This window comes from Mastigoproctus giganteus, chromosome 12 (genome assembly GCF_048544385.1).
Source record: "Mastigoproctus giganteus isolate SK-2022 chromosome 12, ASM4854438v1, whole genome shotgun sequence".
NCBI lineage: Eukaryota > Metazoa > Arthropoda > Arachnida > Uropygi > Thelyphonidae > Mastigoproctus > Mastigoproctus giganteus.
Window position 1 is genome coordinate 125,157,174 of NC_143586.1, and position 17,089 is coordinate 125,174,262.

General features: G+C 43.3%; 1 protein-coding gene across 2 annotated transcripts in view; it reads left to right on the forward strand.

Moving 5' to 3' along the window:
* LOC150077394 (DNA damage-regulated autophagy modulator protein 1-like) overlaps positions 1-17,089 on the forward strand; it is a 455,867-nt gene that overhangs the window by 359,705 nt on the left and 79,073 nt on the right. For both annotated transcript variants that reach the window (XM_090386032.1, XM_090386034.1), the window contains exon 5: positions 16,094-16,263. In XM_090386032.1, coding sequence (XP_090242158.1) covers positions 16,094-16,263 — 170 coding nt within the window. The remainder of the gene's footprint in view (positions 1-16,093; positions 16,264-17,089) is intronic.

Consider the following 17,089-nt stretch of genomic DNA (forward strand, 5'->3'; position numbering starts at 1 on the left):
GAATTCAAATTCCTTGGACTTATTTTCGACAAAAAGCTGACATTCTTACAACATATTCGTCAGCTGAGGACAAGATGTGTCAAAGGGCTTAACATCCTTCGTGCCCTTTCGTCAACCTCATGGGGCGCAGATCGTGCTACCCTTCTTCGTCTCTACCGGGCACTTGTCCGTCCCAAACTCGACTATGGGTCTCAGGTCTATGGTTCTGCTAGAGATAGTGCCCTTCGGTGGTTAGATCCAATCCACCATCAAGCCATCCGGACAGCCACTGGAGCATTTCGCACATCTCCTGTCCAAAGCCTTTACGTCGAAGCCAATGAACCATCTCTGTCTCTTCGACGTAAGCAGTTGTCCTTACAGTATGCATTCAAATTAAAATCCCTGCCCGATCATCCCACGTGGCCATCCGTTTTTCAGCCGCATTGGGAAAATCTCTACAACACCCGTCGGACTGCCAACAAACCATTTGGTATTCGCATTCAAGGGCTGCTGAATGAGCTGAACTTGACGGTAGACAATGTTGCCCAGTCACCAAGGCAATTCTTTCCACCCTGGCATGCTCATTTTCCAACTTGCGACTTCTCCCTTAAGATCTGGGAGAAGGCTACTACACCGCCATCTGTCTACCAGCAACTCTTTGCAGTACATCGACAGCAGTATTCTGACTTTCTGCCAATCTATACAGATGGCTCAAAGTTAGAATGTCATGTGGGATCTGCTGTTGTGTTCCCTCGCAAAACAATATCCTATAAGATCCCACAAGAAACTAGCATTTATACTGCAGAGTTGCATGCCATACAAACAGCCCTAGATCACATTAAAAATTGCGACTACCAGAGGTATATGATTTACTGCGATTCATCGAGCGTGTTACAGGCTCTGGTATCGGTGGGTTTTAACCCTCATCCGATCCTGTCCAGGATCCAGCAGATTCTTTTTTTCTCTCAAGACATTAGAATTCGATATTCGCTTTTGCTGGATCCCAAGCCACATTGGGATCCGGGGAAATGAATCGGCTGATGCTGCTGCCAAATCAGCCATTTCCCTGGATAATCATTGCCTGTCAGTCCCCTATACAGACTACAGGCAAATAATACGTTCTAAACTGCTTTCCCAATGGCATGATTCTTGGCACGGACAGACCACAAATAAATTACATCAAATCAAGCCTGTAATTTCGCAATGGCAGTCCAGTCTACGCAGGGTCCGAAGAGAGGAAGTTGTTCTTGCTCGGCTCCGCATAGGTCATAGTCATCTAACTCATTCCTACTTGCTGAGGGCGGATGACCCACCTATGTGCGAGATGTGTAATGTTATTTTAACCGTTCGTCATATTTTAATAGAATGTCCTGTTTTTATAGAAGCCCGACGCTTGTATTTTACCGCTTTTAATAATCTGACTGAGCCATTTACACTCAGTCAGATTATAGGTGACAGACACAATACGTCTGACGTCTTTAATTTTTTACAATTTGTTAATTTTTATACAAAGCTCTAAGTTTTATGCTTTTACTATTATACCTTTTTAACACAAATATTTGACGTGGTAGCCTTGGCTACCAAAATATTTAATAGCATTTTAAAATTTGACTTGGCGCATTATGGCCTTAGCTGCCAATGCGCCATAAAAAAACCAAATCAAACCAAATCAAATCAAACTTGAAGAATGCCTCGCTCTTAATGGGGTTGAGGTGGTTAATATACATGGCCATATTCCGACTTATTCGACAATACATGGACAGTCTTTTATCGATGTAACGGTTGCAACAACATCTATAATTAGAAAAATTAGGAATTGGAATGTGTATGAAGAATACACTACTAGTGACCATAATGTTATCCTCTTTGAGATAGAAGATAAGGATAACAATAGAATATATTGTGATCTAGAAAGATTTAATGTAAACAAGGTTAGTGATGCCACGTGGCTGAATTTTGAACATGATTATAGAGACAGAGTAGGCTTGATAAACTGGGTAGGTTCATCAGCTGTCCAATATGTTGATAAGTTGACTGAATTATTGCAAGATTTGTGTCGGAAGTATTTTAAAATTAGAAGAAGTGTGAATCGTCCTGTTCTGTGGTGGACAAGTGAATTGGGTCGTATGCGGAAAGAAGTTTTTAGGAAGAGGAGATTATTTCAAAGATTGCGGCGAAGAGGTGATGTGGACTTGGTTGAAGTAATAAAGGAACAATATAGAACATCCAGACGTGCCTATACTTGTGCTGTTAACAACGCAAAAATTGAAAAGTGGAAGAAGTTTGTAAATGAGCAGGGATCCAGGGACCCTTGGAATTCAATATATAAAGTTTTAAACAATAAAAGAAGCCTCTCTGAAATTTCGTACTCGATCGGTTCAGGAGAGAATGAAACTTTGTCATGGAGTGATTCTATGAGCAGGATACTGGATGGGCTCCTTCCGGTGGATATGGATAGTCTTGATGAAGAACAAGTATTGATGAAGGCACAGGTAGATGAATATCATAGTGATGAAATTGAAGAAGATGTTTCTTCTATTGAGGTGATGGAGGCTGTGTCCCGAGCAAAGGATGGAAAATCGCCGGGCCTGGACAAGTTGGAAGTGGTGGTGATTAAGAAAGTGTATAAGATTTTCCCTGAAATAAGAGATAATATGTATAAAAGATGTTTAAATGAAGGTGTTTTTCCCCATGGCTGGAAGATTGCACGGATAAAATTGTTGGTTAAAGGTGTAGATAAATTATTGAATGAGACAGGGGCATATCGTCCAATTGCTCTCCTATCTGTACTAGGGAAAATATATGAACGGTTAATAATTAACCGGTTAATGATTATATATGAAAGGGCAGGCTTAATGTCGAGTAGCCAGTATGGCTTTAAAAAAGAAAGATCGACAGAAGATGCAGCCTATAGCCTGGTGCAGAAAGTGGAATGTAGCGAGAGGAGATATGTTCTTGGTATATTTGTAGATTTTAAGGGTGCATTCGACCGGCTATGGTGGGATGGAATTATGTATAGAATAGGGATTACAAAGTGTTCAAATAAATTATATAGTGTATTTAGAGAATACTTTGTTAATAGAGAAGTGATTATTAGAAATAAGTATGTACAAATTAATAGGAATGTATATCGAGGATGTCCGCAGGGCTCGGTGATTGGACCCTTTGCTTGGAACATGGTTCTCGATGAATTTTTGAGTTCTGAACTCTCTGGTATAAGTAAAATAGCATTTGCGGATGATTTGGTACTTCTGGTAGAAGGTGATGCAAGATCACAATTGGAAGAAAGATCAGCCTATGTGCTGAATGAACTTGCAGGATGGACAAGAAAGTACAAACTAGAGGTATCAAGGGACAAAACGACTCAGATGTTATTAAAAGGGAGACTGAGTCAGAATCGTGCCCCTGTTGTGAGGCTTCTGAACGATTCAGTTCGTTATGTGAGAGAAGTGAAGTATCTTGGCCTGTTGTTGGAGGAACGTCTGTTTTTTACAAAACATGTTATTTATTTGAAGGACAAAATTAGAACCCTGTACGCGAAACTCCGGAGGATTGTAAGGGTCGATTGGGGAATTAAAGGCCGCTCTGTACATTTATTATATGAATGCTTATTTGTCCCTATTGTAACTTACGCCTCTGGAGCATGGGTTCACAGAGTTCCTCTAGTAAGAATTCAAAAGTATTTAGTACAGGCACAAAGATTTGCCTTACTAGCTATCACTCGAGCATGTCGAACTGTCTCGACGGCGGCCTTGCAGGTAATCTCTGGGAAGGTTCCGGTCCAGTATGTTGTCCTGATGTCTGGTTTACTTTATTATACCAAGAGAAATATTAGGAAAGAGATCATGGGAATCCTGTCGTGCCCTGATGAGGCAAGAAACTATGGACGAGATGATATGAAACAGGAGAAGGTAAGGATTAAGGAAGAAATTACCTTGATGTGGCAAGAAGATTGGGATCAATCAGACAAGGGACGACAAACATATATGTTTTTACATAGTGTTGATGTTGTGAATAAGAAAAAAGCGTGGTTGCAATTTGGTTTGCATGCCACTTTTTTACTGACTGGACACGGACTTGCCATGAGGCTATACCAATTGGGGCTACGAGACCGCGAATCTTGTTATTGTGGAAGTCCAGAGACGGCAGAACATATTATGCTAGATTGTGTGATCTATGAAGATCTGAGAAATGTTTTAAGACTGTCTATAGGCGGCCTGGAGAGGGATGCACTTCAGGTCCTGTTCATGGATAAGCGGACGTTTCAGTATTTTAATGATTTTGTGCGAAATGTTTTTAGACGGAGATATTACCTAGATAGTAGAGGCCCGCCTCGTAGCGGCAGGGGCGGGAACTCTTCTCATTAAGATCTGTAGAGTCTATTAGATTCAAAATAGATTTTCCTAAGAAGAGGCTAAGTGGCCAAAAATTATGTGTTGAGTTGTGTTACAGTTTAATTTAAATTTTCTTTAATAAAATTGAATTACAGACTCTGCCATAAATACCCTTTTAGACCTATCCATGGATGGGCTTCGGCGCAGGGAATGGAGGCCTCAAAGGAGATACAAAATGAATGTAACAGTGACACCACACAGAACACTCAATTCATCGAGAGGTGTCATTTCGGAGTGGGACCTTCTCGACGTCACCGAGGAGGAAATCTGCTCCGAATTAAAACCACAGGGAGTCATTGCCGTCAAGAGAATCACTGCGCGAAGGGAGGGAAAAATAGTTAAAACCAGGAGCGTTATCCTGACTTTTAACACTCCTAAACCTCCTGACGAGATCAAAGCTGGATACATCAACTGTTCAGTGCGTCCATACGTTCCGAACCCTTTACGGTGTTTTAAATGCGAGAAGTATGGACATTCTCAAATGGCCTGCCGTGGAGTCCTTGCATGCGCTCGATGCGGTGCAAAGGACCACGAAACAACAGTATGTTCAGCCGCAAACCCCACCTGTATCAATTGTGAAGGCGAACACCCGGCCTACTCACGAGCATGCCAGAGGTGGAAAGAAGAAAAAGAGATTCAACGGCTGAAGGCAGAGCTTAACATATCATACCAGGAGGCAAGGAAATCGGTCAAACCCCTGAATACCAACAAACCTACCTACGCCCAGAAGGTAGCAGGGAGATGTTCCGTTGGAACTCAGACGGACATGACCATTCCTCCAAAGGACTCTTTCACTCCCATCGCGCGGAATCTATTAAGTTCACAAAAACCTGCACAAAAGGACCAATCAGCTGCCACTCCTATATCGGTACCTCCTAATGCTCCACAAATTACAAAGGTAGTTATGAAAGAAAAGAATAAGAAAGGGGAAGTCCCCCACAATTCCCAAGAAAAGATGGATGTCGAGCAGAAGGAGGTACCTGAAGAGTCAGTCTTGGAACTCTTTGCGGAGGAGGAAATGGACACGGGACAGCGTCCATTCTTCCCCAAAAAAGATAAATCCAAGACTGACAAAAGTAAGCCCTCAGCACCTCGAAAGCCGCCTGATGGACCCACCAAGCCAAAATAATGGCTAAAATCCTACAATGGAATTGTCGTGGATTCCGGCGAAATATAGATGACATCAAGGCCCTCCTGCAAAAGCACGAGCCAGTTTGCTTTTGCTTGCAGGAGCCATATCTAAAGGCAAATGATGATCCCACCATGCACAACATCACAGTTTTTCGAAAGGATAGAATTGCGGACGGCTCTGTACATGGGGGAGTGGCTATCCTTGTGGGTAACCAGACCCCAGTGCAGCCCCTGCTAATTACAACCAGCATAGAGGCTGTTGCAATTCGCCTTTCAGTGGGATTTTTATTAACTGTCTGCTCTATTTATTTGCCACCTGGGACTGACATCTCCCAGGCAGACCTTGATGATCTTCTAACGCAGCTGCCCCCCCCTTTCTTACTTCTCGGGGATTTTAATGGACATAACACCCTGTGGGGTAGTGCTAACATCAACGGAAGGGGACGAGTCATAGAGCGTATGCTCAATGACAATGACCTTTCCCTTCTAAATACTGGAACAAACACCTTTTTCCACATGCCTACCCGTACTTTTTCTGCCATTGATCTCTCTATCTGCTCCCCTTCTCTACTCCCTTCATTTACTTGGGACGTGGAGGAGAATCCATACGGAAGCGATCACTTCCCCGTGATAACCTTGTTACACAGTGGGAGACCATGTCTTCCTTTCAGGTTACCACGGTGGAAGATTGATCAGGCTGACTGGACTGCCTTCCAACATCAGGCAAATTTTGATCTTAGCACAGTCAGTCAAGAGTCTATCAATGATGCAGTTAAGTACATAACAGAAAATATTGTCCAGGCAGCTGCGAGTGCTGTTCCAAAAACATCTGCCCGGTTTCCACCATTTCCTAAACCTTGGTGGAATTCACAATGCACAGCAGCAAAAAAGGCTCAAAACAAAGCGTGGGGGATATTCCGCCGATATCCCACCACGACCAACCTTATAACCTTTAAACGTGCACGAGCCAAAGCACGATATATCCGCCGTCAGAGTCAAAAGGAATCGTGGATCCGTTTTACATCATCTATTAACCAGTCTACCAACTCTAAGGTAGTCTGGGATAAAATCCGGAAAATGAAGGGGAAATATACATCCCACCCTTCTTCAATCCTAGATTATAATGGAGGCGCTATTGCAGATCCAACTGCAATAGCTAATTCTCTTGGGGAAACATTCTCTAACATCTCTGCAACATCTTCGTATTCCCCAGAGTTCCTGGTCCTGAAACATAAACTGGAAAGGGAAGCACTTAATTTCAAGTCCAAGGGCCTCTATCCCTACAACGGGGATTTTACTATTCAGGAACTGAAAAGAGCCCTCGCTCTTTCCAAAGCAAGTGCTGTTGGATCAGATGGCATCCATTATGAAATGATTAAACATCTCTCACCAAAATCTATGGATTGTCTGCTCATTCTGTATAACAGAATCTTTATTGATGGGCAGTTTCCGGACTCCTGGCGAAAGGCAATCGTTCTTGCCTTTCATAAGCCAGGAAAGGATCCAAAAGTCACCACCAATTATCGTCCTATTGCTCTGACCAGCTGTCTGTGCAAAATCCTGGAGAGAATGGTTAATTCCCGTTTAATTTGGTACTTAGAATCAAATGACCTTCTCTCCAACATCCAGTGCGGCTTCCGACGGAACCGGTCCACTTTGGACCATCTTATTAGATTGGAAGCATCCATCCGAGATGCTTTCCTAAAACGCGAACACTTGGTGTCGGTGTTCTTCGACATGGAGAAAGCGAATGACACAACTTGGAGATTTCGCATCTTAAAAGATATGCATAGCCTTGGTCTTAGGGGGCAACTCCCCATTTTTATTAAAAACTTTTAGCCAATCGATCTTTCCAAGTTCGTGTGGGGTCCTCACTCTCTCGTCCCTTCAGCCAAGAGGAGGGTGTACCACAAGGATCAGTATTAAGTGTCACGCTTTTTGCCATCAAAGTCAATTCTATCACAGAACAACTTCCTCCAACCGTAAACAGTGCCCTCTATGTTGATGGCTTTAGCATTTTTTGCCAGTCGTGCAACATGAGGGTTATTGAAAGACAACTGCAGAAAGCCATTGATAGTTTGAATTCCTGGGCACTTGCTAATGGCTTCAGGTTCTCGCCGGAGAAGACCGTTTGCGTACACTTTTGTCGCAAGCGTAATCTTCATCCTGAACCTGAATTAAGGCTCGGACAAAATGCTATTCCAGTAGCAGCGAACACAAAATTCTTGGGACTCATATTTGATAAAAAACTAACCTTTTTGGATCATATTCGTCAACTCCGCACAAAGTGCACACGTGGACTTAATATTCTCCGCTCACTCTCCTCTACATCTTGGGGAGCAGACCGATGTACCCTTCTTCGGCTTTACCGTGCACTTGTGCGATCCAAACTAGATTATGGGTCCCAGGTATATTCCTCAGCCAGAGACAGTGCCCTTCGATGGTTGGACCCTGTCCATCATCAGGCTATTCGTATCGCTACTGGAGCATTTCGAACATCTCCTGTCCAGAGCTTATACGTCGAAGCAAACGAACCACCGTTATCGCTTCGTCGTAAGCAGTTGTCTTTAAAGTACGCCTTAAAACTGAAATCCCTGCCAGACCATACTACGGGGCTAACCGTTTTTGAGCCGCGATGGGAAAATTTGTACAACACCCGTAAGACTGCCAATCGTCCTTTTGGTATTCGTCTCCAAGAGCTACTCAAAGAACTTAATATCAAGTTAGACAAGGTTGCCCAAACACCAAAGCAACACTTTCCACCCTGGCATGCTCTTGTCCCGGCATGTGACTTGTCCCTTAGAAATTGGGAAAGTCGGACACTCCATCATCGGTCTACCTTCAGCTTTATTCAGCACACCGAGCTGAACATTCCGACTTCGCGCCAGTCTACACAGACGGTTCGAAGTCGGAATCATACGTGGGATCTGCTGCTGCTGTCTTTACAGACAGCACTGCCCCTCGACGTGGGCACCTGTACGTGGTGAGGGGACCTCCCAGTGACGCTGCTGGACTTCCAGACTAGCATCACTGGGATCTAACGCCCATACCTTGGTTCCAGGGTTACATCTTTGGAATCCGGCGTGTGCAGCCGTGCGCCGCGACCCGTGGAAGCGGAAAGGGGGATCCTGGTGGTGAGGGGCCCAGCCTTAATACACCACTTTGGCCCCTGCTTCGACAAGACGAGTCGTCCCGGACCGGCCCGACTGGGATCAATCGGCGGGTGGTTTTATACTGCTATGGTCAACTGCGTTCCAATAAGTCTCCCTCCCTTTGGTCCTGGGACGGGATAAAGACTTATTGGAAACGTGGGTAAGGTGTTCTAAGCGAACTCGGCGTCCCATTCGTGTACGCAGTACCTGCTAGTTCACGAGTGGGCGCCCCCTCGTAGGGCTCCGTGGTGGGTGAGGTACTTAGGCATCAGACATTTTTTCTTTACTCTCATGAGTAATTTAAATCCCCTTTCTGCTGGGGCCGCAACAAGGCCCCTACCTAATCGAGACGAAACCTCAGAAAACACTTGTGCAAAAAGAGCCAGAACTGGGGATACACCACCATCTGTAACACCGCTTTTCCTCATTCTCCATTCTACCGGAGAGCAGGCACTCGGGAAAATGTCACCCTTTTTCATCCAGAAAGGATTAGAGGGGTTGACAGGATCTCCAAAATCTGTCAAAAGGCTACGTTCTGGAGACATTTTAGTTGAGGCTGCAAGCCAAAAACATGCACAGCAACTACTGAAAGCCACATCGTTAGGGGGATTACCGATCATCGTTACTCCCCATAAAACCTTGAATTTCTCACGCGGTGTCATATCAGAGTGGAATCTTCTTCATGTTTCTGAAGAAGAGATCTGCTCTGAACTTAATGACCAAGGAGTGACGGCTGTCAAAAGAATATCGATGCGGAAGGATGGGAATCTCGTCCCTACCCGAGTTCTCATCGTAACGTTTAACACCCCACGGCCTCCAAGTTCCATAAAAGCAGGCTATTTAAACTGCCCAGTGAGTGTTTATATCCCCAACCCACTGAGGTGCTTTAAATGCCAAAAGTATGGCCACTCTCAAACAGCTTGTCGTGGCAACCCCGCCTGTGCTCGCTGTGGTGCTAAAGACCACGAGAGCAAGGAATGTTTAGTTTCTAAGCCAAGTTGTACAAACTGCCAAGGGGAATACCCTGCATACTCTCGAGCATGCCAGCGGTGGAAAGAGGAGAAGGAAATTCAGAAACTAAAAACAGAGCTAAACATCTCCTATCAGGAGGCCAGAAGACGCATCCAACCTCTAAATAGCGCCAAGCCCTCAAATGCCCAGAAAGCCTCTGGGAAAAGTACCATTGGTACTCAGATTGATATGAGTATTCCTCCAAGGGAGTCTTTTCCCCCCATTGCGCGCTATTTATTAAGTTCCGAAAAGCCCACCCAAAAATCACAGTCAGCCGCCACTGCTATATCCGTACCTCCTAGTGCTCCACCACTTCCAAAACAAAGTATTAAGAAACCAAGAAAAAGGTGAACAGGCACCTACAATTCAAGAGACAATAGATGTCGAAAATAAGGAGGTACAGGACGAACCTGTCCTGGAACTCTTTGCGAAAGACGAAGAAGAAATGGATACAGGCCAATGTCCAGTCTTTCCAAAGAGAGATAAACCCAGGACTGAGAAAATGAAGCCCTCAGCCCTTCGGAAGCCACCAGACGGACCCGGTAAATCAAAATAATGGGTACATTTAAATTTCTCCAATGGAATTGCCGTGGATTTCGTAGAAATAGAGATGACATCAAGGCCCTCCTGAGTAAGCATGAACCAACTTGCTTTTTCTTTCAGGGGACATATTTAACGGCAAATGAAGATCCTTACTTACGTAACTGCTCAGTTATTCGCAGAGACAGAGCTGGGGATGGACCTGCCCACGGAGCAGTTTCTATCCTTGTGGGTAACCACACCCCCTTTCAAGCTGTGATTCTTACCACTAATCTAGAGGCTGTAGCAGTTCGTCTTACAGTAGGGTTCCTACTAACTGTTTGCTCCATTTATTTGCCACCTGGGAACGACACCGCCCAGACAGACCTTGATGATCTCATTAAGCAACTGCCACCCCCTTTCCTATTATTAGGAGATTTTAACGGGCATAATCCGCTGTGGGGTAGTTCTGACATCAACAGAAGGGGTCGGATTATCGAGCGATTGCTTGAAAACAATGATCTGGCCCTTCTAAATATGGGATCTGACACCTTTTTCCACACGGCTACCCGTACATTTACTGCTATTGATCTTTCGATCTGCTCCTCTTCCCTCCTGCCTCTGAGTACATGGGAGGTTGAAGATAACCTTTATGGTAGTGATCACTTCCCCGTGTTATCCACCATTTCAAATGGGAGACAATGTCACCAGTCGAGGATACCACGTTGGAAGATCGATCATGCTGACTGGAATGCCTTTCGCCATCTGGCAACGTTTAATACCACTATAGTCAACCAGGAGTCAATTAATGAGGCAGTAAAAGACATCACAGAAAGTATAGTCCAGGCAGCAGCAGTTGCAATTCCTAGGATATCGTCCCGCTTTGCACGTTTTCCAAAACCATGGTGGAATGGAGAATGCACAGTGGCTAGGAAGGCTCAAAACAAAGCATGGGGAATATTTCGCCGTTACCCCACCACAGATAATTTAATAGCCTTTAAACGTGCACGTGCCAAAGCACGGTACATTAGACGTCAGAGCCAAAAGGAATCTTGGATCAAATTTACATCTTCCCTTACACGGGCCGCCAATCCCAAAGCCATCTGGGACAATGTTCGGAAAATGAAGAGCAAATACAACTCACACCCTTCATCGATCCTGGAACATAATGGATGTACAATTGCAGATCAAACTGCAATTGCAAACACTCTAGGGGAGACATTTGCTAAAGTGTCTTCAGAAACAGTTTACCCCCCAGAGTTCCTCGCACACAAGCAGAGAGCAGAAAAACATCACCTAAAGCTGTACTCCAACAATCGCGAGGAATACAATCAGCCCTTTACACAGTGGGAGCTGAAAGCAGCACTCTTACTCTCCAAGGCGAGTGCTGTTGGGCCAGACAACATCCATTATGAGATGATTAAACATCTTTCATCGGAATCCATGGATCGTTTGCTCCATCTCTATAATAGAATCTATATTGAAGAGACATTTCCGGACTCGTGGCATGTGGCAACTATCCTTCCCTTTCCAAAACCAGGAAAGGATCCAAAAACACCAAACAATTACCGTCCTATTGCTCTGACGAGCTGCTTGTGCAAGATCCTGGAAAGAATGGTCAATGCTCGTCTCTTGTGGTATTTAGAAGCTAATGACCTCCTTTCCAGAATACAGTGTGGCTTCCGAAGGAACAGGTCAACACTTGACCATTTAATCCGCTTGGAAACGTCTATACGTGATGCTTTCCTAAAATGTGAGCACCAGGTGTCAGTTTTCTTTGATATGGAAAAAGCGTATGACACGGCTTGGAGATATGGAATTTTAAAAGATATATATAACTTTGGTCTTAGAGGACACATTGCCCTGTTTATCAGAAACTTCCTTACAGACCGGTCTTTCCAAGTTCGTGTGGGATCCACCCTCTCCCGACCATTCTGCCAAGAAGAAGGAGTTCCACAGGGATCAGTTTTAAGTGTTACGCTTTTTGCAATCAAAGTTAACTCTATAACCGAACAACTTCCTCCTACCGTAAACAGTGCCCTCTTTGTAGATCACTTTAGCATCTTTTTGCTGTCATGCAATATGAGGGTCATCGAAAGACAATTGCAGCATGCCATAGACCACGTCAACTCTTGGGCAGTGACTAATGGTTTTAGGTTCTCGCCACAGAAGACCGTCTGCGTACACTTTTGTCGCAAACGGAACCTTCACCCTGAACCAGAACTTAAACTCGGACAAGACATCATTCTAATAGCACCTGAGACAAAATTCTTTGGGCTCATTTTCGACAAGAAGTTGACATTTTTACCTTACATTCGTCAACTGCGGACAAAGTGCACAAGAGGGTTGAATCTCCTACGCTCTATTTCCTCCAATAAATGGGGGGCAGACCGCTCCACTTTGCTCAGTCTCTATCGTGCACTTGTCCGATCTAAACTAGACTATGGGTCCCAAGTGTACACATCGGCTAGAAACAGCGTACTTAGGTGGCTGGACCCAGTCCACCACCAAGCCATCCGTATTGCTACTGGAGCATTTAGAACATCCCCTGTCCAGAGTTTATATGTTGAAGCATCTGAACCACCACTGTCATTGCGACAAAAGCAATTGTCTTTAAAATATACTGTTAAATTAAAATCCCTGCCAGACAACCCTACGTGGACGTCCGTTTTAAAGCCACAATGGGAAAACTTATATAACACTCGTCAGACTGCCAATCGGCCTTTTGGTATCCGTGTCCAAGATCTGCTCAGAGAGCTCGACATCACGGTAGACATTGTTGCCCAGTCACCAAGGCAATCACTTCCACCCTGGCATGCTCGCATTCCATCATGCGACTTCTCCCTTAAAAATTGGGGTAAGTCCATAACTCCATCTTCTGTCTACCACCAACTCTACGCTGCCCACCGGACCGAATATTCCGACTTCTTGCCTGTCTTCACTGATGGCTCGAAGTCGGAGTTGTCTGTTGGATGTTCTGCTATCTTTCCAGATCGTTCTATATCTGGAAAGATTCCCCAAGAATGTAGCATATATACAGCTGAGTTGAATGCTATAGTGTTAGCCTTGGACCACATTAAAACCCATAGGTATCAAAAGTGTATGGTGTACACTGACTCTGTAAGTACACTGCAGGCTTTATCGGGTATGAGGTATAATCCTCATCCATTTGTGACCCGGATTCAGCAGACGCTACACTCTCTGTTTGAGTGTTCTTTCGACATTCGTTTCTTCTGGATTCCAAGCCACATTGGGATCGTGGGAAATGAACTGGCAGATGCTGCGGCCAGGTCACCAGAACCCCACAACACTTATTGCCTTTTAGTCCCCTATACAGACTACAGGCAGCTAATACACGATAAATTACTGTCCCAATGGCAACAATCCTGGCATGAGCAAGTCACAAACAAGCTCTATCAGATAAAGCCTGCAATCCGACATTGGCAGTCTAGTCTGCGCAGAAATCGCAGAGAGGAAGTTGTTTTAGCTCGCCTCCGCATAGGACACAGTCATCTTACAAATGCCTTTTTGCTGAGGGCAGATGACTGTCCTATGTGTGAGAACTGTGACACCTATTTAAGCGTACGGCACATTTTAACTGAGTGTCCTCGTTTTAGACACGAACGTGAATTCTATTTTACCGCTTTTAGTCATCTGGCCGAGCCTTATACACTCAGTCAGATTTTATCCGACAATGACAATGTGTCTGCTGTTTTTAACTTTTTAAAATCAATAAACCTTTTTTCTCGTATTTAAAATTGATTTGTCATTCCTTTGTTCATGTTTTGTACTATTACTCCTTTTATAGCTCGACATGGTGGCCTAACTCCTTAGGTCACTGAAGATCTTAACTTTTTATTTATGACCGGTATTTGGCGCATTATAGCCTCAGTTGCTGATGCGCCAATAAAACCCAAACCAAACCAAACCAAACAGAGAGCACTGCATCGGAGCAGATTCCCTCTGAATGCAGTATATTTACTGCAGAGCTGCATGCTATAGAGTTAGCCTTGGATCACATTAGTGAATGCCAATACCAACGGTTCATTTTATATTCTGATTCTCTCAGCGTGTTACAGGCTTTAATATCTGTGAGATATCATCCTCATCCAGTTCTGTTGTCTAGTATTCAGCAGAAGATTCACTTCCTCCTTGGACGTGAATATGATATCCGCTTCTGCTGGATTCCCAGCCACATTGGGATTAGGGGAAATGATTTGGCTGACGCCGCAGCCAAATCAGCAATTCCCAATAATAGCTGCTGCCTGTCAGTCCCCTATACACACTACAGGCAAATAATATACGAGAAAATACATTCCCAATGGTAGGATTCATGGAATAGACAGACTGCGAATAAATTATATCAAATAATGCCTGTAATTGAACCGTGGCAGTCCAGTCTGCGCAGGAATCGTAAGGAGGAAGTTGTTCTTTCCCGGACCCGCATAGGACATAGTCATTTGACACATTCTTTTTTGCTGAGGGCTGATGACCCTCCTATGTGTGAGTCTTGTGGCACAATTTTATCAATTAGACACATTTTAATTGACTGTCCAGATTTTATCAATATCCGTTTTACCGCTTTTAATCATCTGGCCGAGCCGTATACACTCAGTCAGATTGTTCTGACAATGACAATGTGTCTGCTATTTTTAGTTATTTTAAATCAATAAAGGTTTTTACTTGTATTTAATATTTACATGTTATTGTTATTTCTTTATTGATTTATTTTTCTACATTTTATACCTGTGTTATTTTATATACCGACATGGTGACCTAAGTAATTAGGTCAGCGAAAATTTAAATTTTTTTACATATCATCTGAGTTTGGCGCATTATAGCCTTAGTTGCTAATGCGCCAATAAAAACCAAACCAATCCAAACCAAATCTTTCAAGAGTAAGAATAGGTCATACTTACCTGACCCACCTTCATTTACTCACAGGAGATGATCCAAAACAATGTCCATATTGCTATATAAATATGACTGTTAAACACATTCTCATTGACTGCCCCTATTATAAACAAGAGAGGATTTCAACCCAGCAATCACTGGTCATCCTTCAACAACGGATAACCTTAGAGAATTTGATAGGTGACAAGGCAAAGATATCTGAATTTTTCCGTTTTCTGAAGCAAACTAGAATTTTTAATCTTTTCTGATTAAGGACATTTCAGACAGTACGATTATTTCCCTTTTCCTTTAATATAAATGAATAGGTGCATTATAGCCAAAGTAGCTTATGCGCCATGAAAGCCCCACAACAACAAAGCATCAGCGAATTATCTAGCCTGCCAATTATTACAAATATCTTTATTTTTCTGTGTGAGTTTTTGCAATTTCCTTAAACACCTACTGCATATATTAATAATATTTAACACATTAAATTTACTAATACAGAAAGGAAAGCCACCTTTCTTTATAAGGTAATCAATTACTAACCTTTTATTTCTTTATTTTTAATTTTTTTGCTTGGTTACTAGGTGTCACCTCCTGTCTCCACAGGATAGGAAACCTTGGAGAAAAAGCTCTCCATCCCAGGGGAAAAAGCAGCAAATACCATGAATTTTGACAACAAAGTCACAGAATCCCCGAACATGATCCAATCAACTCAAGAACGTGGAGAAAGTTTACACAAACATGGCAAAAAGACAATAAACCGATATACAGTATATATAAAGAACAGTTTGATGAGGTAACCATTTTAAAGGTTACCGGAATTTATCTTTGTTGATATTTTAATCTTTTCTTGGCACAGTATAACCGTTGTCGTTTTCGCGCCAGTAAAATCAAAATCACGCAACCAACTTTTCTGTTCTAACAGTTAATTGGATAAATAAACTATTGTCATATCACTGAAATAAGCCAAAATATTCTACAGAAACGTTTTTCTCTTTTTCTCTATAGTTACCGTTTTGGGTCCACTTCGAATTTTTACATTAAAACTGCAGAGTTCAACAATGAAAAAGAATTTCAAATGGCTTAGCAGGATAGAATTCTCGTTTTTGATTCTCTGTGCAGGTGGCATTGCTGGAGTTGCTTCCTTTCCAGTAGGATTCATGGTGGACAAAATTTGGGTAATCAGCCATTTACTGTAATAGGAAAGTTAAAGTAAGGAATTATGAAGCATTTGATCGAAAATTTCAGCATTTATAGAACTTGTTAAAGATCAAAACTAGTTTATTTTTTTACATTGTATCGTGTTTTACTTTAAAAGCTGATTCAATTATTACAATACTTATTTTCAGATAATGACTAGAAGCCACAATTATTCAATTTTTACAGTTTTTCTTGATAATTCCTTAAAAGCCGACTGTTGCTCAGGGCTAAGACGAGAATGGCGCTATAATGAATAAATAAAAAGAAATAAAATAAATTATGTCAACTCTCAGAAATGAAAGTTAACACCCCTCGCGGTGGGCACTTCGACGTGGTCTCCTCAACGTGTGCACCTGTAAGTGGTGAGGGGACCTCCGAGTGACGCTGCTGTACCCTAGATAAGCATCGCTGGGATCCAACACCCAAAGCCTAGGTTCCAGGCTTATATCAATGGGATCTAATGTGTTTGCCGTGAGCTTCGAATCGTGGAAATTCGGAAATTATTATTCTGGTGGTTGAGGGGCCCAGCTTCAATACTTTGGCCCCTGCTTCTACAAGACTGGTGATCCTGGAAGGCCCGTCTAGGATCATCGGCTAATAGGCTCGCTGCGAGGGTCAACCGTGTCAACCGTGTCAATGCCATGCGGTCCCGGGTGCCAAGCGTTCCGTGGCCAAGCGATTTCAGTGCGTTCGTTAAAGCGATCCTCCTAAAGAGCTTTTGCCAGATATAGATTCTTTTTCGTTCTAAATACCGTTTTCCTCATTTTCTATTAGAATAGCTCTTTCGCACTGCGCGTAGTAGGC